At 35.1% G+C, this 23,820-nt stretch overlaps 1 protein-coding gene across 1 annotated transcript in view; it reads right to left on the bottom strand.

The window, feature by feature from the left end:
- Positions 1 to 23,439, bottom strand: part of LOC134856700 (uncharacterized) — a 28,001-nt gene extending 4,562 nt beyond the window's left edge. The window contains exon 1 of the mRNA XM_063872971.1: positions 23,211 to 23,439. Coding sequence (XP_063729041.1) covers positions 23,211 to 23,354 — 144 coding nt within the window. The 5' untranslated portion in view covers positions 23,355 to 23,439. The remainder of the gene's footprint in view (positions 1 to 23,210) is intronic.
- Between the last annotated feature and the right edge of the window lie 381 nt (positions 23,440 to 23,820).

The following is a 23,820-nucleotide window of genomic DNA, read 5'->3' as shown; positions in this document are numbered from 1 at the left end:
ATAAGAAATAAGAATAATTGGTAAAAATTACTGTTTTGATAGCCGATATTTGACTGAAAATTAAACCACCCGAGAGCATAAATTTTTTTGCAAATTTTAAAAATTCTTGGAACAATAAAATGCCCAATTTCAATTCAGAACAATTTTGGGTGCCGCAACAACTCGTGTTACGCTTTTGCATCATATATTGATTCCTCAAAACGAGCAGTTTTTATAGTACAGAGCTGAGATATGATCACCAGCGGATTTAGGGAGGGGGGGGGGCAGACGCTTCACCTTCCCCCCTCTCAGGCTATTGACCCCCTGCCGACCCAAAGGGTCCCCGGTTTGTACTATTTTGAGATATCCATTTTTGGTGACGGACTCTAAATTTTTTCTAAAGCGCAACTTTTTTTGGTCAAAATTTTCCAAAAAGTCCCGATAAAAAAGAAAGATCAACAAAATTTTCGAAATTGTTTGAGAATCTGCCATTACCCCCCCCCCTCTTGGAAATCCTAGAGATGCCCCTGGATATGATCAAGCATAGAACACAACTCCGATTCCAGCAAAAATCACCGATTCCAGCAAAAAATATATTTTAATGAAAAATTAACCATACAAAGTATACAAAATCCTCATTTTATTCGAAAGCCTGACGAATTGTCCTTTCATTGCTCATTCTGTGAAACAAACTCTGAGATACTTGCTTAGAAACCGCTGTTTGTTTTTAATTTAACGTGTTCAAATGACTAGCACCAATGCTTGCGTCGAACCATCAATTTGTTTTTTCATTTGTTTTTGATTTATAGAAAAAAGACCAATAAAAAAGAAAAAAGCGCAATTGACTTAAACTTTATGTTCCTAGTATGCACAGAGCTAGCAGTTCAAAGATAGCTTTCATTCAATATAACTTTAAAAAGGTTGCTTCATTTGAGAATTATTATATTGAGAGAAAAGTGTCTGCTGCTAGTTCAATTTTACAGACAAAAACTTCCACTTTATTGCTTATTATCAGGAAAACTTTGCTGAAAAATTTAAAGTAAACTTTTGTCCTTTTTTTGCAACTTTGATTGGTTTATTTAACATCACACGCCCCTAAATAGGAAACATGCTGGCAGTTCTTACAGTCTGAAGTGTAATGCTTTCAAAAAAATTTTAGACCTGCCAGGAGGCCGACCTGCCAAATTATAAAGGAGGTCGACCTGCCAACTTTACTATTTGCAGACCAAATCGTCAGTGAATCAGCAGCACGGCTTTTCCCGTATGTTTTTTTTTGGGTTCCATGAAAAAATCGCTAAAATGTATTATCGCTCATAATTGCTCCAAAAGCGGCCGAATTTTGGGAAAACACTTTTTTTTTGCGGAAATCACTTAGAATTACCGGAATGCTCTTGCATCACTACATTATACATCACGATTTTGCGTAACCCTTTTTCTTTTGTGGAATCCGCTCAGAGGGAATAAACTTACATTTCAGATTTTATTGACCTTCTACACACACCAACGGTGCACCTATCCAGTGCACAGTTTGGCCTCAATATGATGTTTTTTGAAGGAAATGTAAAATTTTATAACAGCACAGGTGTGTACAACTTCACTGCTTAAGAACGATTTTCAGAAAAACTTTCACAAAATTAACCCCACTCAAAACAAGCACGATAACGAAAATTGAAATTGATGACTTAGTTTTTGGTTCTGAAGTTGAAAATATAAATATTATTCCGAAATCTGAAAAAAGGTCATAATTGTGCGTAAAGTTCCAGCTTATTAAATACATACAAATCTAATATCAACTGAATGTTCTTATGGAAAACAAAATGCTTGTATCAATGCGAAACCCTGAATGATCCGACTGCCTTTTAAGGTTTATGGAGCAGTAATAACATTAGGAAATTAAATGTATTAAAACAAAATGAACATTTTTTTTCTAAAATTTGAAATTTTTTTTATAAAAATCATCCCCCACACGCCACATAAAGTACGAAAGGATAGATTTTGCTCCTTATAACAAATCAATTATGGCAAATAAGCTTCTTTCAACTAATTTGGAACGATTTCCAAGACGGATTAAATCTCCGCTTACGCGTTAAAAGCGCGAAGTATATCGCGCGTTAATTGTCCCAAATTGGTCACAATCGCCAACATGGCAATCTTTAAACCCCCATAACTTTATGAAAAATGATCACAGGTGAAATATCTTTTCAAATTTAAGCTCAGGACAACAATATTTTTCAAATGATATAAAAAAAATTCTGTCAAAAATGGCTAGTTAAAAAGTCGAAACTTGTCTGAAGAAAAAATAACCCACCCCGAGCACAAATATTCGGTTACTATCGTATCGAAAGTCGGAAAAAAAACGTGGAGGAAACGGTTGAAAAGAAGGAGTCATTTTGAATTGTTTTTCGAACAAAAGAAAGGTTTTTGAAAAAAATGTCGTATTGACTCCCACTCCGGACCTGAGAAGTTAAAGTTAAATTGTTAAATGTTCATCACGGCTAAAGGCCCCGTTCTATCGCGGGTAAAGGTCGTTAGAAGGGCGGCGGGTGACAACCAGTGAGTAAAAATCAAAAGAACACATCGTGCATAAATTTTGTTTATATAATTATGATATTATAAGATAGTTTCGGCCTGAAAGCACTATTTTTATGTCGACCTATTCTTATTTGAAAAACTTCACCAAAATTGTTCCTCAAATTTTTGAAAATATAAGGTTACAAGACTGCTTGTGTCAGGGTGAAGGCCTGAAGGCTCCGACTGCCTTTTAAGATCTATGAAGCAGTAATAACATGAAAAATTCAAACGTAATCAGAAAAAGTTAAAATAATTTAAAAAAAAAAGATTTTTTTGTGAAAACATCCCCCCATACGTCATAATAAGTACAAAGTGATAGATTTTGAGTCTATTAACGAATAAAATATGACATTTTAGCTTCCTGGAATCAATTTGGAACGATTTATAATAGGATTAGGTCTTCCTTAGGCGTTAATAGCGCGAAATATATCGCGCGTTAATGGTCACAATTTGGCCAAAATGGCAATCTTTAAACCCCCATATCTTTACAAAAAATGATCACAGGTGAAATATTTTTTCAAGTTCAAGTTTAAGCGCAGGACGACAATAGCATTCGAATGATATAAAACAAAATTCCGTCAAAAATGGCTAGTTAAAAAGTCGAAACTATTCCGAAGAATAAAAAAACCTACCCCGAGCACAAATATTCCCTTCCTTTCGTTACGAAAGTCGGAACAACAAAAACTACTATTTTGATGCTTTTTACTACAAAGAAATGGCTCAGGAAGTGTCATGAACAGGAAGAAATCAGGTTTAGGGGAACATAACAATTCACTAGCGTGTCACGTTTTTATTAAAGTCCGTATCGAACTTTCCTCCCAGTTTCACGTCTGATCATACAAATGTCATCCGCATTTGATTTCCATGAATAAAAATTGAATTCATGAGTTTCCTTGTCAACGTCCACAGTAGTGAAAACAAATCGATTATAATCAATTAAAAATGGATTATAAAATTACTATTTTTCGAGGCAACAAAATCATTTTTTCATCCATTATAATTGCTTTTTTTAATATTTTTTGGATTCTGACAATGAAATTAAATTACAATCGATTTGTTTCCACTTTACTCAGATGCGAATTTTAACGCACATGAAGTTTTTCCTACGTTTTAAACTAAAGTTGGTTACTTGTTGTTCAATCTAAATTTTTTCTGCCTAACTTTGGTGTTTTTGTTACTCTTTGATGTTACTCAAGAACTGTAACTGAAGTTTGGGCTCTTTTACAGTTCCCCCTTTAATTTTTTTTGTAAAATTCAAAAAATTGGAACAATTTAAAATGATTTTTCTCAATGTAAATTGCATTAAAACCTGTCAGCAAAATGCAAAATGTCGTGTGAATAATTTCTAAACAGCTTAATTTTGTAGTTTTTCGAGGGGGGTGGGAAAGTGGAAAAGAGGCGAATTTTGTTCCTTTCATCAATTTTCTTAAATTATTAGAATCTTTGGGGGAAGGGGCGTGGCAATGTTGGAAGTGAACTAATTCCCCCTTCCATTACCCCCCCCCCCCAAGCATTTGCCCCTTACAAGCCCCCCCCCCAACGTTGGAATTGGACTAATCCCCCCTTACATTATCCCCCTGGTAAAGTTGGAAGCGGACTAACCCCCTTCCATTAACCCCCAGCTTTTGTACCTTATCAAGCCCCCCCTCACATTGGGGGGGGGGGCAAACGGGGGGGGGAACGCTAGGGGGCAAACGTTAGGGCGGCACACGTTAGGGGGCAATCGTAAGGTTTCAGGTTGGGGGGAGCAGAGCAAAAGGGCAACCGTTAGGGGGAGAGAGCTTAACAGAATCTTTTTGCAAATTGAGTTTAGGTTTAGAAATGGATTAGGCCACTCGCTTTGCAAATTTTCCGATTAACTCATTTGATAAATGCAGAAATTCTTGCAAAAGTTTGCACGAATGAAAACAAAAACAAACTGGAAAAAAATTTTCTACTCATTTTATGTTCCATTATAATGGACTTCAAATGAATTATAATGCAGTTTGTTTTGAAGAGAAAAATGGATTAAAGTCCATTTTTAGTCCAATTTTGTTGTCTGAGCGTAGCATGGGAATCGATTATGCTTACAACATGTTAGACCACAAAAATCCATCATAATCGATGTGTTTTCACTTTTCTTAAATGCGGGCAGACACTAGCTGTTTTTCAGCTCTTTGCTTATCTGTTTCCAGTGTGGTCACTTCTGGCGTTTGCAGACTATACCTGAGTCAGACATGACTATACCTGGCCAGACATGACTGTACCTGGTCAGACATGGCCATACTTGGTTAGACAAGACTATACCTGGCCAGACATGCCTATTATTGCTCAGACATGACTATAACCTGGTCAGACATGGCTATACCAGGTCAGACATGACTATACCTGGTCAGACATGACTATACCTGGTCAGAAATGACGTATTTTCTGTACAATGCCGGAAACTTGCACTTAAAATTCTTTGCCTAAGAATTTGAATTAAAAAATTGGTTCTTTTTCATGCCTGTTTACGGTATCTTTATTGCCTCTTCATTTCTGCTTTGTTCTAGAAATATACATTTTGATTCAGTCTGTGCTTATTTTGTCAAACTCTGAAGTGATCTTTTAGCCATCGATTTTAATTGGCATTGACTATTATTGTCACTACCACAAATGCCATTTCCGATTATATTTCTATCCTCACGGCTGTCACTTTTTTTGCACAAGCATTTACGCACAGGCATTGTGAAGATTTCCACCTTCATTTTGCTGAGGTCAATTCATCAGCTAAATACAAGAAGAAAAAATAAAGAATTAAATGGGGTATAAGAAAGGTACGTCATTTGGTAAACCCTTCCATAACTCCCTTCTCGAACTTTTTTCTATTCTGAAAAACGAAAAAAAAATTGATTTTTTTTAAAATCATTTTTTTTCGAAAAGAAATTGAGGCTCTTTTTCCTTTTCCCCCCACCTGCAAATTTTTATATTTGAAGTTACCGTTCAATTTGTCCGATTGTCATGAAAATTGGCATGTAGACTAATTAGGCCATGACAAACATATTTAGTCTCCATAATTAACCTTGTAAGACCGCTCGTTCATAAAATTCATGTTTGAGTGAGGTGGGTGGGGGGGGGGGGGGGGGGGGGGAGGAAAAAGAGCCGAAATTGAAATTTTGTCACGTGCTATTTTTTTCGATGAACATATCTGGTCCAGGTATGGTCAGGCCTGTCCCAGGTGTACTTCAGGTCTGATAACATCTGACTCAAGATCTGATTTTTTCCATAATTATCATTCTGGTACATGTCTGGTTCAGACATTTACAGCGAAAAAAGAGACATGTCACAAGACTGATACCGATATGAAATTTGTATGACTTTTCCAGTTTTGATATATTCTGATTTATTTGATATATAAAATTTGATTCATTATATTGTCTAGATTTGAGTTTAACTACAAATTTCAGTACTGATGCTTTACACTATTGTTTTTGCAGAGCTCCTCGGAGCCTCAAAAAATATAATTACATTTAATTCTCAAAAATAACCGGACTATTCACTGTCCATGATACCTTGAGACGAACCCCCTCTCAAAAGGGGTAGAATAGTTAAAGAGATCTAAACGTCCGCTTTGTCCTATGTTTTTCGGCCCTATGTTGAAGACGACGTATAAGCCCATCCCCTTGACACCTCCGCGTCCTTGAATTGCGCACTGCGCTGGGTGTTTGGAAGCAGTTTTATAGGGCGTAATTAATCAAGCTTTCTCTCCAATTTTATCAATCTTTTCCTGGCTTTAAATTGAAAAAAGACAGGAGAACTTGATTGAGCGTATTTTGGTACGGGGTTCCCAGAGGCTGCTGACAGCTCCAATTTTTCATGCAGTTTTAGAATTCATTTTTGTTGCTTCTATAAATATATCAAATGTGAAGAATAAATGAGCCAAAAATATAAGCCAGCCCAAATTGAGCCCAATCAGTTCAAATTACATTTGTACTCAGTAGCGGAATAGGGGGGACGCCTTCCCCTCCTCAGGAATTTGACCGCCTGCTGACCCAAAGGGTCCTCCTTTGTACTATTTTGAGATATTCATTTTTGACTGACTCTATAGGCGCCATTGGCGCCAATGTATACCAATGATAGGAGCGCGCCGAAAGTTTTCCAAAAAGTACTTAAAAACGTTTTTTTAGCCTTTATTAAAAAAAATTGCCTTCTGCGCAAAAAAATATGACCGAAAAAAGTTCTTTATAAGGATATAGGATAGCTGAGACAATCAATTTGGTCGTCTAAAAAAATTCGACCAAATTTTTGAAATTTTTTTCGAAAATGCGCCCGGTTCCTCGAGAAACTCCAAGATCCGCGCCTGTTTGTGTTTGAAGTTTGCATATGGCTTCGTAACTGCTGACATTTAATTGTTATGTAATTGAAACGGAACTGTCTATTTATTTTTGTCTCGTTTTTAAGGTAGAGGGTTCATACCTACTCGACCGGCTTACGCATTTGATTATCTTCTCAAGTTGAACGCAAAATAGAAAAGGGGGTCTTATGTCCCTCCAATTTTAAACGACGGAAACTAGAAAATAAAATCACCGCAACATAGCAAAAACCACGGTGCCTTTTGTTGCGAGTTGTCTAAACTAATATATACAAGACCGTTAGTATCAGGGCAAAGCTTTGAATGTTCTCACTGTCCATTATTTGGTCACGAACAGTTTTTAGTTACTCAAATTTTGACTAACTATGAATTTTAGTCTTTAATATCAATTTTTAAGTATTATGATCTGAGTCGTAAGTGGAATTAATAGGAATGATAACTCACGCTGGGGGCGTTCAACAGTGCCGAAGTACAATAAGGCCGAAACTAAAAATGTGATTAACAGTTCCGAAAATTGAGGATACTTGAAAATTTTCACTTCTATTTGCGAATTGTTCGCAATTAGCTTGAATAGTGTTTTGTTTTGGAGTGAAACCTAGAAGAAAATTTAACAATTTGCTGAGCCAATTGTTTGTTCAGAAAAAAATTATGGGGGGCCGCGCTTGGAGAACATTAGCTCGTTTAACAAACGGCAAAAATCAGTGCAGATTGACCGGGCAATAAAAAAATTTAATTGGTAAGGACTTACGGGTTGAATAAAAATTTTTGTAGGAAGAGTAGCGACTAGGATTAGCGTGAGTGCCTATTAGCATGCGCTAATTTCTCTAACTGAGATTGCATGCAGACGAAAAAATAGCCTAAAAATTCAAATAACTTCCATAATTTTGATTTGTTAGGGGATATAGAATTTCACTTTTTAAATAACCTAAAAATTCAAATAACTTCGATAATTTTGATTTTTTAGGGGATATAGAATCACTTTCCCATTACTAAAAACTTGGCTAAAAATTGCAATTTTGACTAGAAAAAACGCGAACAACAAATCTTCAAAATGCAGTCATCTTGTAAATGGACATGCTAATCGACACACATGTTAATTGGCCGGTCCAAACTTTTGTAGACTAAATTATGGAGAAGATAACTCAGCAGTTGCTGAAATAGGGAAGTGGGTTTAAGCCTTGTTTCAGGCATGCAACCCCCTGACTACTCAAATGATCCTCCTTTGTTGCTGTAATTAGACCTCCAGTTTTAGCTGGTTTAATGGAAATGCCAATGTATTCTATTTTTGATGGGGAGAGCGCGACGAAAAAACACTTGATCAAAACTGTCCAAACAGTGACAAATATTTTTTAGCCTGTATTTTCAAACACTTGCCTGCGGCCTGTTGTGATTGCGTGTTTTTACGTTAATAAACTTGAAATCTAGCAACTAGTTAGTTAGAAATCAGTTGTGCTTTATACGAAGTTCATTGGACTTCGCGTCACTATTGCTCTCTTTAGGCAGCAGTCAGTTTTAGTTTAAAATTTTATTCTTTTATCCTATTTTAGTTAGCTTCAGTAAACCAGTGGTATTTGAACACTTCTTATTATGGCGCAAGCAACTGATTCGAACCTGAAGGGGAATTTCCTACTTTTGGCCATATCATACTGTAGAACCACCCACCCAATGGACTAATTGGATCTACGAGTTCCACTCGGCCATCAACACCAATAAGGAATTGGGTAGAGATAAGCTGAAATAACCATTGGAGTCGGATATGATAAAACCTATTTTAGAAGGTACCCAGGATTCAGAAACTGAAACGCAAAGAAAAACCAGGGAGGCCACAAACAAAGAAGTAACACGAGCCAACGAAAATGCGGAGGAGAAAAGAAAATTCGGGGAGATGAGGAGAAACGAAGCAGACAAGAAAGTAAAATCCATCCTTTTTTTGGCCGGGGGGATGAGGAGATACGAAACAGCCAAGGGTGAAAATTTTATCCTTCAAAGACTTTTTCGATCTTCTGGACGAAGAATTTGTTGAACCAGCGAATACTACGTTTAAACGGTACACGTTATTGAGCCGAAAATAGAAGGGTAGACAGTCCTACGAACAGTTTTGAGGAGCACTCTCGGATTTAGATAGATCGTGCAAAAATGGAGTTAACGCCGAACAGGAGTGGCTTCATATTCAATATCCAATATAAGAAATTGAGACAAATACCAAACTGTATTCAATATGAGAAATTGTGAACTCCAACGGAGACTCTTATCGGAAACGCTAAATCCAGCGTATGCACTTAATCAAGCAATTATCGATGAGGTTGGCCGCTATAATCAACTCAAAATAAAAAACATGACTACCGCCAAAAACAACAAAATCGGAAGAGTGTACAAAACTTTAATAAGTAAAAAAGAAACCAAGTCTGAATACAGAAAAGTCTAACCCTTGAATGAAATGTGGAAATGCTTTTACCAAAGGACATTTGAACGTTTCCCAGCAACGGAAATAATATGAAACATTTGTAAATACAAAGGACACTTTGGAAGAATCTGTAAATCACAATGAAGAAGGCCAGTTGTAAATAGTGTAGAAGAAAATGTGAATAATCAGAATTAGCCGTATTCTCCTGTTGATCCACAAGTGAACCAACAAGAAAAATTTTGTAGATTGATAAATGCCTGGACAGAGGAGGGAATGAGCGACAATTATGATTACTCGGTGATGAACATGTGAACGATCTACGACGACAATGGCCTAGAAACGAGGAAACTTGTAAATATCGGATTAGATGAGGACGCAATTTTAAATAAGAATATTCCTGGTAATTCAGCTAGTCCATGAAGTTTCCTGCAACAGAACGTGCTCAGTGAGCTAAACCTGAAAGACCCTCAGCTGAAAATTCTACCCGTGGATCAGAAAATCCGGGCACTTTACTGCGGCTTCACTAACGATACAATAAACGTTATCGCACAAAATTTAGTCAGAAAACCATCTAATGGTTGAATTTAGAAGAAACTCCATTTTTTATCACCACTGGACACATCGTGGGAAACGACAACTTACCTCGAATCGAAATAGAAATCGCGCAAAAACTACCGCTACTTCCAGTGAACAACGTATCTCTTCCGAATTCGTGTAATTAAAAAGTTCATTCGAATACAATTATTAACAAACACAATCATTTCAAAAGACTTTGAAAGAGTAGACTGACTCTTTGGATAAACCAACTCTGGCCTTTTAATTTCAAAATCAAACATATCCCAGGGAAAGAAACGGGGTTTTCCAATCTATTGTCTAGATTACCCTCAGGAAAAGCCCTCCCAACCTCACATTATGACAACAAATAGTGAAAGTTTCTAGAAGAAACCATAATCGTAAATAGTGACTGTAAAAAGGATAATTGTATAAAGAACGATTTGTCGGTTGATAATCCAGTGGATGTACCCAGTGTAAGTAGTATAACAAACTTAGATTGGGTAAAACCAATAGTTGGAAAATACAAAAAGTTACAACACAATCAACGGTCGTTCTTCGAGAATGTTCCTAATTACAAACAGACTGATTGCCAAATTGCAATTCCAATCACACGCGTTCAGAGTCTTGTAGGAGCAGCTGCATTTCGTTAAATTTTTCCAAATCTGTTTTCAACCAAATTTTTTTATCAGACGAATCTCACCTTTTTTAATACCTTCAAAAATATCATTTTTTGTCAAATTTGAATTAAGAAGACAAATCTGAATTTTCAGGCTTCTGAGCCTCAGTACAATCGCTTAAATAATCACTTCGTGCTGAAAATTAAGGAATTTCAGTGATGTTTGAGATCGACATTATGTCCGAAAAAGCACCAGAAATTACTTGCAAATTTAAGGGGAAATAAAATTACTTTCACCCCGTTTGTGTTTATGGACCATTGTTCAAAGAAAATTATCAGAATGGGTGAAGAAGATGTGGAAAAAGGATGACTACTAGAAAGATTCGGGGCCTATTTGAAGACATTTTAATGGAACATCCATCTGAAGGAAGGAACATAATTCGACGACTTGTTCATCCCAGCAGCCCTTAGATCCCCGTTCATGACGCTTTTACATCAGACCCATCCAGGACAGTTCGGGATTAAAGATCCGGCCAAAAATATTTGGTGGCCTCATTTATACCGAGAAATTTATCATCACGGAAAAAACTGTGTGCAGTGTATAAAAGCTGATAAGAAGCTTAAAATTTTTCTGGGCGCGACTAATACGCAGAAATTACGAGACTTATCAGAACCTAACGGAGAAATGGACCTGGATTTCGCAGGCCCATTGGATAAAAACTGGGAAACATCAAAATATTTACTTTTTTGCCTAGATAGGTTCACCTAATTTCCTTCTGCTAAGGTAGTAAATAGTAGTTCAGCGTCTTCTATACTTACATTTCAGACGGATTACTGAAGTTTTAATGGATTTCCGAAACCAATCAGAGTGGACCATTGGTCGTGTTTTCTTTCCAATGAATTCAAAATTTTCTGCGAGAAGATTAGTTTTATGTTAATTTTGTGTAAGGTGGGAGATCATAGATCAAATGGAGTCGTACAAATGTCTAATTTACACAGTCGAAACTTATGGCAATGTTTTTTAACGAACTTAAACCGACTCGATCGATAAAATTATTTGGAACCTTTGTTCAACGAAACAACCATCCTTTGGATGTACACCTTTCTTAAAACATTTTATTAGATCGCAAAACACCTTCTGGAAATCCTTAGTTTCACACGCCACTGATTTAGATAACGCGAAGTCAATCATTTCGAAAAAGATAGCCCAGGATTGGTGGTAAACGACAGCAGAGATCAGCGATACTTGGAGGAAACCATACCTGACACTAGAGGATACGAGAGCGTTCCAACGGACAAAACAGAGCAGGTCGCACCGAGAGCCCCGTTGTCGATCCCCTTCACTCAAGGAGGTAAATAGTATTGCCAGACAGTGAACAGAAGGAAAGGCTGACCATATTTTAAACCCCTTGTTGGAAAACCTATTTCAGACACTAAACTTACGATAATCCTAGATAATGGCCACCTACTAAGAAAAACGGACCTTGCGTTCAAGAAAAACCAACTAATGGCTCCTAGTAAACTTACGATTTTTCCGAATACGTTAGTTAATAATAATGAAATAGCAGTGAAGAGAAAGAGAAATTTGCTTACCAAAAGGAAGGACTCAAACGAAGCAGGATCTTTCAAGATGAACCATCTCTGGCAATCAACCAATCTTGAACTTCACTTCATCAACTCCGGGTACGAGCGAGAACATAACTGCTATAGCGAGGTCTCCTGAGAAGCCAACAGACCTAGTACTAGACATCCCATCATGCAGCACGTCACGTCCAAGAAGGAATCCAGGGCCTCCGAAGTTCTATTGGCGCTTCATCCAGCAAGTGTTACCCTTCGTTGCGGCAATAGACGTTGTGGGTTCAGAAGAGGCACCGTTAATTGCATTCACCTCAACCAACAGATGACAAGCCACCGACACCTTTGAGTCCCCTCACCATTCTTGTCACCATTGGCGCACATCCAAATGAGACCAACCTTAGTGGCTGAGACAACACAAGGATCCCACTTAACCACATCATCGATAAACTCGAAACCAAAGGTTTTATGCTCATTTGCTCATGAACTCCCATTGGAGGAGAAAGACAATGGAAGGAGCCATATTTCCTCAAAAACAGACACGGAAATCGGACGGAAGCAGATAATTTTCATCAAAAATTTAACACAGCGAATTGAAACTCTCAAAACTTATTCAGAATGAATATGTACCGTTTTATTTACCATTGGCTTATCCACATTCGTTTGCTAAATTCAGAATAATTTCAGTTACTCACTCTTGTAAACACATTGGTTGGTTCTTTTTGACCGAATTTTATCGAAATGGTTATTTTTAGTTCGTTCTTTATTGTTTTATTTGTTTATTTTATGCATAATCACAATTTTATATATCATTTTTTTTCTGCTTCATTTGTTGTATAAGTCTGTATCGCATTGTATGTAGCCTGTACATTGTATCTCATATTCCTCTCCGTCTACATTTGTATATTCTCTTGTAAATTCCATTAAGGCTATAAACTGACTCTTTTTGCTTCAAACTTCGTATCCCGTGGGGTGAAGGAAAAATGGAGTATGTGTGTTGTTTTGGCTACTTAGTACAAGTGCAGATATAATTTTTTTCTTGTATTGGGAAATGTGAATGTTGTGATTGTGTGTTTTTACGTTACTAACCTTGACCTCTACCAATTATTTTGTTACCAGGCAGTTGTGCTTTACTTCGCGTCACTATTGTTTTTTTTAGTCAACAGTCAGTTGTAATTTAATACATTTACTTTTATTCTTTTAACCTAGCTTAGTTTGCTTTAGTAAACCAGTAGTTTAAATAGGGGAGTGGGTTTACACATTGTTTCAGTCGTGCGACCCCCTGACTTGTCAAATGGTCCTCCTTTGTTTCTGTATTTAGACTTCGATTTTTTGCTGGTTTATTGGAGGAGCCAGTGTATACTACTTTTGAGGGGGAGAAAAAACACTTGATCAAAACTGTTCAAAAAGTGGCTAACAATTTTTTTTAGCCTGTCTTTTCAAAAACTTACGCGCGACCCAAAAACTGGCCCAAAAATGTTCTTTTTAGGGATTTAACAGAGCTCGGAAAAACAATTTGGTTGCCCTGTAACTCAGCAATAATAAGTTCAAATCCAATCTTTTTACAACGAATCTCATTGTACGTTAAGAGTTTAGTTATAAGAAGACCAACGATTTGAAAGCTATCGCAGTCCAATTTTGGCTTTCATCACACACTTATTACATGATTCAGTTAACAATTCATCTTTAGTATCAGTTCTAATGGTATCCTATGTTAATGTACCTTTCGGTGTTGTTTTTATGCTTGAGGAAACAAAACTGTGTGTATCAGTGCAAAACTTTGCAAGCTCCGATCGCTCCTTGACGTTCAAGCTACAAATCATCTTTTTAATTAATTTTTTCAGAAACCAAACAATGATTATTTTTTAGATTACTTTTTTTGAAAATGTTTTCCAAAATCTATCTGAGGTAAATAATGATCTCATTAGCGCCAAACAACATATTAATAATTCCGAATAGCTTGCTTCCATACAAGCTGAAACCGCTTTTGAGCCAGGTTAAATCAGCGATTTGTTCGAAGAACAAATTATAACGCGCGTAAATAGTCACAGAATGAAAACTACGCAATTTCTACACCAAGATAATTTAACGCATGATCACAAATGAAACAAGACTGCTCGTATCAGGGCAAAGACCTGAATGTTCCGACTGCCTTTTAAGGTTTATGGAGCAGTAATATCATTAAAAAACGTTAAAAGAAATAAAATAAAGTTAAACTTTTTTTTCTAAAATTTGAATTTTTTAAATGAAAATCATCCCCCACACGCCACATAAAGTACAAAAGGATAGGTTTCGTTCCTTGTAACAAATCAATTATGGCAAAGAAGCTTCGTTTAACCAATTTGGAACAATTTCTTAGACGGAATTAATCTCCGCTTACGCGTTAATAGCGCGAATTATATCGCGCGTTAATTGTCCCAAATTGGTCAAATTGGCAATATTTAAACCCTCATAACTTCACGAAAAAAATGATCACAAGTGAAATATTTTTTCAAATGTCAGCTCAGGACAACAATACTTTTCGAATGATATAAAAAAATTCCGACAAAAAAGGCTAGTTAAAAAGTCGAAATTTGTCTGAAGAAAAAAAAACCCAACCCGAGCACAAATATTCCGTTTCTTTCGTATCGAAAGTCGGAACAACAAGACTGCTGGTATCAGGTCGAAGCCTTGAATGTTCCGACTGCTTATTAAGGTTTATGGGGCAATATTAATATTAAAAAGTTAAAACTAATAAAACAAAATGAAAAAAAAACTTCTGAAAATCGAAACTTTTTTAATGAAAATTATCCCCCCACACGCCATATAAAGTACCAAAAGATACATTTTGCTCCTTGTAAAAATTCAATTATAGCAAATAAGTTTCTTTCAATTAATTTGGAACGGTTTTTGAGACGGATTAACTCTCCGTTTACCCGTTAATAGCGCGAAATAAATCGCGCGTTAGTTGTCTCAAATTGACCAAAATGGCAATCTTCAAACGCCCATATTTTCTCGGAAAATAATCACAGGTAAAATGTCTTTTCAAATTTGAGCTCAGGACAACAATACCTTTCGATTGATCCAAAAAAAATCCGTCAAAAATGGCTAGTTAAAAAGTCGCAATTTGTCTGAAGAAAAAAGCCCACCCCGAGCACAAATATTCCGTTACTTTCGTATCGAAAGTCGAAACAATAATTCTATGAGCTGAGATCGTTAAAGTTGTAAAAAAAAACTTGGAAAACTCCTGAAAAGCGAAAGAATCAAAAATTTTCTGAAAAAAAAGTACAGATCACGCCGAGCGCAAATATTCCTTCTTCTTTCGAAAGTTGGAATCTTAGTTAAAATACAACGGGGCTGCTCGTATCAGGGCAAAGCCCTGAACAATCTGACTGCCTTTTATGGTCTATGGAGCAGTAATGACATGAAAAAACTAAAAGTAACAAACAAAAAATTAACTTTTTTTTACCATTTAAGATTTTTTATTAAAACCATACCCCCACAAGCCATATAAAGTACAAAGGGATAAATTTCGCTAGCAACAAATCAATTATAGTAAATAAGCTTCCTTCAACCAATTTAGAACGATTTCTAGACAAATTAAGAAGAATTAATATATCGCTTTTTCTGAAGAAAAAAAAAACAACCCGAGCACAATTATTACGTTACTTTCGTTACGAAAGTCGGAACAGTAAAACTCTTTGTACCAAGGCAGTTTGTGTCTTGTATGGAAGTAATAAGACCAGTTAGCTTGTTTCCTCAATTCAATTAGGAACAATTTTGAAGTACTTGATAATTTGTCAATGAAAATTATGAAACCAGCGGTTTAGAAAGGAAGCCTCCATAGACCGAAAATGCTAATCATACAATTTCATACACTTAGTCTATGGAAAAATGCTAGTCATACAAATTTCATACTTTTTTTGCAAAATGAGTTTAATCGAATTTCAAAGGTATTTTATAGTTGTTTTGGTATCGAAATTGGTATCTCTTCATAAAAAAAAGGAAAAAAAAATGGTATGAAAAAAATGCTAATCAAACAATTTCCATATATGGAAATTGTATGATAAGCATTTAAAAAAATGTGAAAAAAAGCTTTGAACAATCAATTCAACTCTGGCAAAACATTTAAGCGCTTTTTGGGCCGCTACAACTGAAAACTTTGACTTTTTTTTTATTTTTGTTTTCTGAAAAAAAAACACTAGTCACACAATTTCCATATATGGAAATTGTATGACTAGCATTTTTTTGATGGCGACGACAAAAATTTTTCAAAGTATTTTTGAAATTGCCCCCAAAAATTTTTTTGTGTTTTTTTTCAATCGCAAACTGATTTTCGTATTCAAACAAACATTTTTTCCTGGATATACTAATTTTGGATTTTTTTTTCTCTTCTCTTCTTAACTTTTTTCAAAAACGCTTAAAACTCCTCTTTCTTTTGTATGACATGTTTTTGTATGCCTTGATTAATGTCTGGTAATTTAAAAATTCAAATTTTAGAAATAATCATCTTTGAAAATTATTGCCAAATTTTAAAAGTTCATTACTTTCGTTATATTATTTGTGTGAGACAGAAGTAACAAATATCAGGCTGTTTCCAATGCCTTTTTAATGCGAGACGGCCAAACCTTTTGTTACTACGTTTGAGTAACCAAGGTTTATGTCATTTGTGTTCGGTTACGAACACAACCAAAAATTTTTGAGAAATTAAAATGTACAAAAATCAAAATTTCTGGTTTATGGAAAAATGCTAGTCATACAATTTTCATATATGAAAAAAATACTAATCATAGACCTTTCATGCAATTTTCTGTACGTATGGAATTGCATGGAAAGTGTATGACTAGCATTTTTCCATATATGGAAATTGTATGACTAGTGTTTTTGGTCATCCCGGGTATTGCGTTGTTTTGTGCACACGCGGCTGAGCCCTTAAAGATTACCGGATCTATGCACCGAGAGAGCAAAGAACTTTGTTAGATTGTCTGATTAAAAGGCTGCCTCAATCCTAAAAAGTCCTCACTTTCTTCGAAAATCGGAACAATAACGTTCGTTTTAGTCTAAGGGGGATTTTTTCTAAAGGGGTATTTAATTATAGGTTATAGGGGACTATATCTGTTGGGATTTTGTCCAGGGAGTAATATCATGCCTTATTTGGCCCGTGAGTAGTATCCCGGTGGTTGTCTTAGAAATACGCTTCTCAGGTGCAGTTCTATGAACCTCTAGAATTGTTTTTCCGATCCAAAGAAATAACCTATCCGTTTCTTCCCGGCTTTTACAGAAGTGCTTGGGGCGTTTTTAATCAAACTAAATTCTCTTTTTTTATTTAAACGTTTCTTAACGGAAACTTTTCTGCCATCTGAAAATATCAAAGAAGAAAAACTCAATTTTGGACCAATAGTCTTTAAACAAAGGCTTTTTAGTTTGTTTTGTTCTTTAAAGTTTTTCAAAATGAGCGTCAATTTTATTTGATTTTTCTCAGCATAAAAATTTGAACGAAAACAAAAAGTGCAAACAATTCGAAAAAAAACTTTTTTGAGCACATTTGAAAAAAATATAACTTAACCACAACATTTTTCTTCGATTAACTATATTTGAAAAAAAAACAAGGAAGAAATCTTCTTTTGACTTCTCAATAACACTCACTTCTTAATAACACAGTGAAAAAAAATTGTAAAAAAACATATCAACCAAACATATTAGTCCACGAGAGTATCTTGCAAACAAAACAGACGCTGCGTCGCAAAAGTACTCGAAATATTGAAATAAAGTAAATGCAGTAGTGAAAAAGGTAAAAACATAGCACTATGAAAAATTTCTACCTCAAAAACAGCTCAAAAACAGTGTTTGAACTAGCCAAAGATTTAGAAGAGCCAAACTGCTTTATGGTTGTTCAATGAACAATTTGAGAATTTAGGTCCCGATCTTGCAAAACATGACACCTGCTTTCAATAAGACTTCTGTCAAAACTGCTAGGTCAAGCTAACAGTCATTAATTTTTGAACAAACTTAAAACAGGACACCAAACAGTCTTATGATAAAATCGAACTATTTGCACTCATTTTGAAAACTATACAAGACTGTTCGTTTCAAGGTGAAGCCCTGAATGTTCCGACTGCCTTTTAAGGTCTATGGAGCAGCAAGAACATGTAAAACTTATATGTAATAAAGTAAAGTAAACATTTTTTTTTCAAACAAAGTTTGAAATTTTTTTGAGACAACATCCCCCACACGCCATATTAAGTACAACGTGATAATTTTTGCTCCTATTAACAAATCAATTATGACATATAGGCTTCCTTGAATCAATTTGGAACGATTTCTAGTACGGATTAAGTCTCCCTATGCGTTAATAGCGCGAAAAATATCGCGCGTTAATGGTTCCAATTTGGTCAAAATGGTAATCTTTAGACCTCCATATCTTTACAAAAAATGATCACAGGTAAAATATCTTTTCAATTTTAAGCTCAGAACAACAATAGCTTCCGATTGATGAAAAAAAAATCCGTCAAAAATTGCTAGTTAAAAAGTCAAAATTTGTCTGAAGAAAAAAAAACCCACCCGGAGCGCAAATATTCCCTTACTTTCGTTACGAAAGACGGATTAAAATTTATTAGCATGTCAAAACTCGGCGGCTTTTCTCAATTGATGTTTTTTAAATTTTTTGTTGTTCCGACATTAGTAACGGAATGTTTGTGCTCGGAGTGGGTTTTTTTTTCTTCAGACAAATTTCGACTTTTTAACTAGCTATTTTTGATGATTTTTTTTTATCATTTTAAAAGTATTGTTGTCCTGAGCTTGAATTTGAAAAGATATTTTACTTGTGATCATTATTTGTTGAGTTATGGGGGTTTAAAAGTTGACACTTTGGCCAATTGGTGACAATTAACGCGCGATATATTTCGCGCTATTAACGCATAAGCGGAGATTTAATCCGTCTTAGAAATTGTTTCAAAGTGGTTGAAAGAAGCTGATTTGCCATAAATATTTTGTTACAAGGAGCAAAGTCTAACCTTTTGTACTTTAACTGGCGTGTGGGGAGATCATTTTTGTTTTAAAAAAATTCACATTTCAGAAGTTTTTTTTCTTCATTTTATTACACGTAACTTTTTATGTTTTTACTGCTTTACTGCTCCATAAACTTTAAAAGGCAGTCGCAACACTCAGGGCTTCGCTCTGATACGAGCAGTTGTGTTTTCTTCTCAATAAGAGTGGATTCAAATTTGCTTATGATAACTGTAGGCCAATTTTATTGCTACTTGTTATCAGCGGTGTCTTCAAAAAACAATTAGGATCAGAAAAGCTATTTTGGTCATGAAAAAAATTAAAAACACCACCGCTTCATGTTGTCTACAGAAGTAGGAGGTCAATAGTAGATGCAATATTAAATATTTTACAAGACGTTATTGTTAGATTTACAAACAACGTTGTTGTATCGAGTAAATTTTAGTAATTCAAAAGTCTTCAAAACGGTAGATATTAAAGATTTCAAAAAACTCCTGCATACGTTTTCAGTTATCCGATCCATGAAACTTTGAAATCTTACCTCACAAACATAAATTATTATAAAAGACTTAACATTTTTAAATCAGAACAACGAGAAAATTTTTTTTTTTAATTTTAACATTTTTTAATCAAAACAACGAGAAATAATTTTTTTTTTCATTTAAAAGGTTGGCCTGATATTTGCATAAGCGGCCGTGTGACAATTTTTGCACATAATATAAACATTTTTACATCATTTTGTGACTATTCCCTAAACTGGAGTCAAGATTGGCGTAAAAATAAAAACCAACTGGACAGGAAACAAAAAATTAAAGAAAATAGTTATTTTTTTTGTAAATGCAAATTCCTTTTATGGTAAAATTTAAGCATCCACTTTCTAGGATCTATAAAATGGTCGTAAGCAAGATTATCAGAAAAAACGAAAAAAATTGTGTTGTAGTTTTTGATGAGAAGCTTTTTTAAGTAGCATATAATGTAACTTAATAAAAAAACTCTCATTGCTTACGACCAAAATGTATCACTACAAATTACTTTCAATCTTCAATTTTCATTTAGACCTTGTAAAGCGTAAAAAACCGGCTAAAATATGGAGTTTTGTTATGTGGACTAGCAAATAAAACAGAGGAGAATAAAAAAGATCGTAAAATTGCATTTTGCGCATTTGTTTCACTTTAAAAAAAACATGATTATTTACGAAAAATTAAAAAGGATTACAAAAACTTAATCAAGCAGCGAATTTTATGTCTATTAGTTGACTAAAATATCAACATCAATAGCATAATTTCAAATGAGTAGCAAAAAAATTGCGAACGGTCGAAAAAATTACAATGGTTAAATTAAGAGCAACTACTACAAAAATGAGAAAATGTTTCAATTCTTATCAAAATTGATAAAAGTTTTATAACTGAAGATATGCAACTAAAGGAAAATGATTTGTTGCATTTGATAAATTTTTTGAAAGGTTTATACATACTTAACAACAAACTTTTGGTGAGCTAAAATGATGAAATTAAAAACTGTTAGATTCAAATATTTCAGAATCAAGTAAATTACCGCTCTGAAATAGATGCATATACCATTTTCTTTGCTCTTGTTCCAGTGAAAACATGCATCGCACGGAAAAACTGCTAATTTTTACTTTGTTTTGAGGATCCCTTGAAATGCTAGCTGCCTTTAGACGTCCTTCCAAGTGTATTTACTGTAAAAAAAATGGAAACAAATTTGTGATTGTAGTTCAACGCGAGCGCGGGTAACTTATACGGTTGAGAATCAATCTAGTTCGAATTTGGGCAAGCTAATTGGTGTAATTGATACCCTTGTAAATTCAAAATGTATCACTTTATAGTTATAGATGCGTTTAGGGGTAGAACTGCATTAAGAAAAACAGTTTAGTGTTCAGAACAATACAAAAATTATTGCCGAGTTTTTTTTTCGTCGAAACCCAAAAAATATGTATATCGCGAGCGGAAAAACCTAATTCTAGATGTTACCTGGATTCGCATGATAAATCACATTCGAATTCAACCTCCCTCAAAAGTAAAATTATTGATTGGTATGTTCTGCTTCCATTACTGCCATTTCAGATACCTAAGATGAAATTATTATTATTTTAATGCATCTTTCACGTTTTATTGATTGGGTTTTTCATTTGAAATACTTTTTTTAAATCTCACAATTCTTTCTCTAATTGTTTAAACCCTCCATTATTTTCTTGTTAGGAATCAGAACCTGATTTTTTCTAAATTTGTCATTTGCTCATTTCCACTCTCTAATCTTATCGCTTCCGAAACAGGCAATTGCACTTTATCTTGATGAGCAAAAGTGATAGAGAGCTAACAAAGAGTCTCTTTTTTCTTTCTAGAATTCCTCGGGGCTATTGCAATTATCATGAGGTCTTTTTTGACAATGGGAGAAAAAACTCAAGGGAAATCATCGCGGTATCTCTTCAATTGTCATTTTGTATGCAATTTAGTCTTAAAAAAAACAAATTTATTTCAGATTGTGACAAAATTTTTTCCTGAGGCAATAATGAAACAAGAAAAGGTATTCTGAGAATATTCAAGCACAAATTGCAGTGGTTAAACCGCAAACTTAAAAGGAGAACCTTTCAGTAGAGTTTAACGTTTCGATAGAAATCATCTGGAAAGTTTTACCGTGATTTTAAATTCTTTAATTGTAGCTATTTTAGCATTTTTCGGTAACTTTTTCCCCATAAAGTTGAAAAAAAAGAAAATGAAAACGGCTTTTTTACATTATCCCCTCATATGATTTTTAAATACGTTTTACCGTGTAAATTCTAAATATTGGGTTAACAGAGACTGAAATGAAGACTTTAATTAAATGCAATTGTTTCATAAACTTACAAAAATTTCGCCAGAAAGTTTTCACGTTTCAGTGTGTTTTTACATGCTATTGGCTGAATGCGTGATATTTTGCAGTAGTGTTTGAAAAAAAACGTGTTTTCAGATTAGTTATTTTGTTCACCATAGAGAATTTCATTACATTATGACAACGTTCAGTTTTTTTTTTTTGAAGTTGAAATTTAAGAGCGGAAAAGTGCCCTATTTTTAATGAAAATTTATGCGCATTAAACAGAATGTGAGGTCTTTATGTGAGGTCATAACCTACTATAGTTGATGAAAATAAAAAACCTTTTTCATGACCAGGAAAAAGCACCGAAAATGGTACCCTTTTATTTCGCCCCATTGATCGATTGCTAATATTTTGGGAGGCAGAAAAGAAAATGAAAAGTTTCGATCGGTCGGCATGATTAAAAAGGTCGCCGCCCTTGTAGCTCCTCCTCTTTCCCACAATTCACTCAGTTTTCTTCTAAGCTCACTAAGTTCATTCTTTTTTGCTCGATGTAGAAAAAAATACTTACCAATTTCACTTCTTTGAAAAAATAATTGAGCTTCCTGTAAATAGCCAGCAGTTAACCGTCTTTTGACAACAATTACTTCGCATCTTGTAAAAAAAAAAAATTGATTGGAGCTAAAAGCTTTTTTCAATGGTTTTTTTCTATTGTGTTTTAAAAATATATAGAGTCGCAAGTCTCTTAACCATATTTCGCTGAATTTTTCCTCCAACCAGCAAAGTTAACTGCTATTTGAAAGTACGTCAGAACAGGAGGTGAGGACTTCACAGAGTTTGAAGTTCTTTCGCTTGAAATGGCATCAAAACAGCCTTTGAAGCAAAAGTAAATAGAATTTATTTCTTTTAATTGTCCTTAGACCTTAGGCTAAAAATACAAAGTAAAAACGAAGATAAGAAAAAATCGTCCATCAAAAAGCGTCAATCGAAAGAGTTTTAATTGTGTTTTTTAAAGAATTAAGTTGTGACCCTGAAAATAGATTTGTGAAGAATTGATAACATGAGAAGATTGATAGTAGCACAAATTAACGAAAAGCGTGCAAAATTACTGGTTGCTTTTCGGAATCAAACTCGAGAGAGCAGAGAGCAACCGTAGGAATAACTTCTGTCCAGTTGCGTGCCTAGGGGTGAGGAAGGGATGGTGGGGGGGGGGGGCTTTGGGGTTGGGACAATTATTGCCAAACACTGTCACTTTGTGGTTTCGGCAGAAATATAGTACATCAAAATGACTGGCCTAAATAACACAAAAATTTTTGAAACAACCCCCCCCCCCCTCCCCATCAAAAAAATTCTGCGTTCGCCACCACTTGTGCCTTTAACGTTACCTGTAGAAGTTCGTCGTTGGCTTTTCGGTCGAAGTGCCTCTCGCCTAATTCGACTACTTTGGACAGCAGGTTCTCCGGTTCATTCAACAGCTGTATCAGTTTTCCGATCATGTGCATGATGTGTAGGCTGTGAGCATGTAGCATGACATTGCTGTTTAAAGAGGATTTATTCACGTTCGCTATTTTGGAGAAGGAGGCCTGGATTTCGGGGTATCTCTCAAACAACCTGAAAAATTACAAAATTATCGCTGAAGTGGGTAGCGAATACAGGAAAAGGCGAGGAGAGGGCGGGGTTAAGGACGATTCCCATTTTTATGAATTCGACATCCTTACCTCGCGTACAAAAGGTTTGCTGGCAATATTATACCAAATCGATTTTTCGTTGATTAGCCCTAAAGGTAATTTAAAAGCGTCATTTATATTGTTATCAGGAGAAAGTGTTTTAAAAAGCAACAAAAATTGTATTTTGGAGAGCTCACGTCCTTTTGAGGAAATCCTATGACTACCCGGCTGTATTGCTTTCGGTATTGTCCGAGATTAATTGCCTCAGAATCGAATTCAAATTGAAAGGTTGTTCTGCCGAAAAAGAGAGTTTGACCTACAATTCTGT

Source organism: Symsagittifera roscoffensis, chromosome 1 (assembly GCF_963678635.1).
Source record: "Symsagittifera roscoffensis chromosome 1, txSymRosc1.1, whole genome shotgun sequence".
Lineage (NCBI taxonomy): Eukaryota > Metazoa > Xenacoelomorpha > Acoela > Convolutidae > Symsagittifera > Symsagittifera roscoffensis.
The sequence above is the reverse complement of the archived record's forward strand: the minus strand, read 5'-3'. Positions and strand labels throughout refer to the sequence as shown.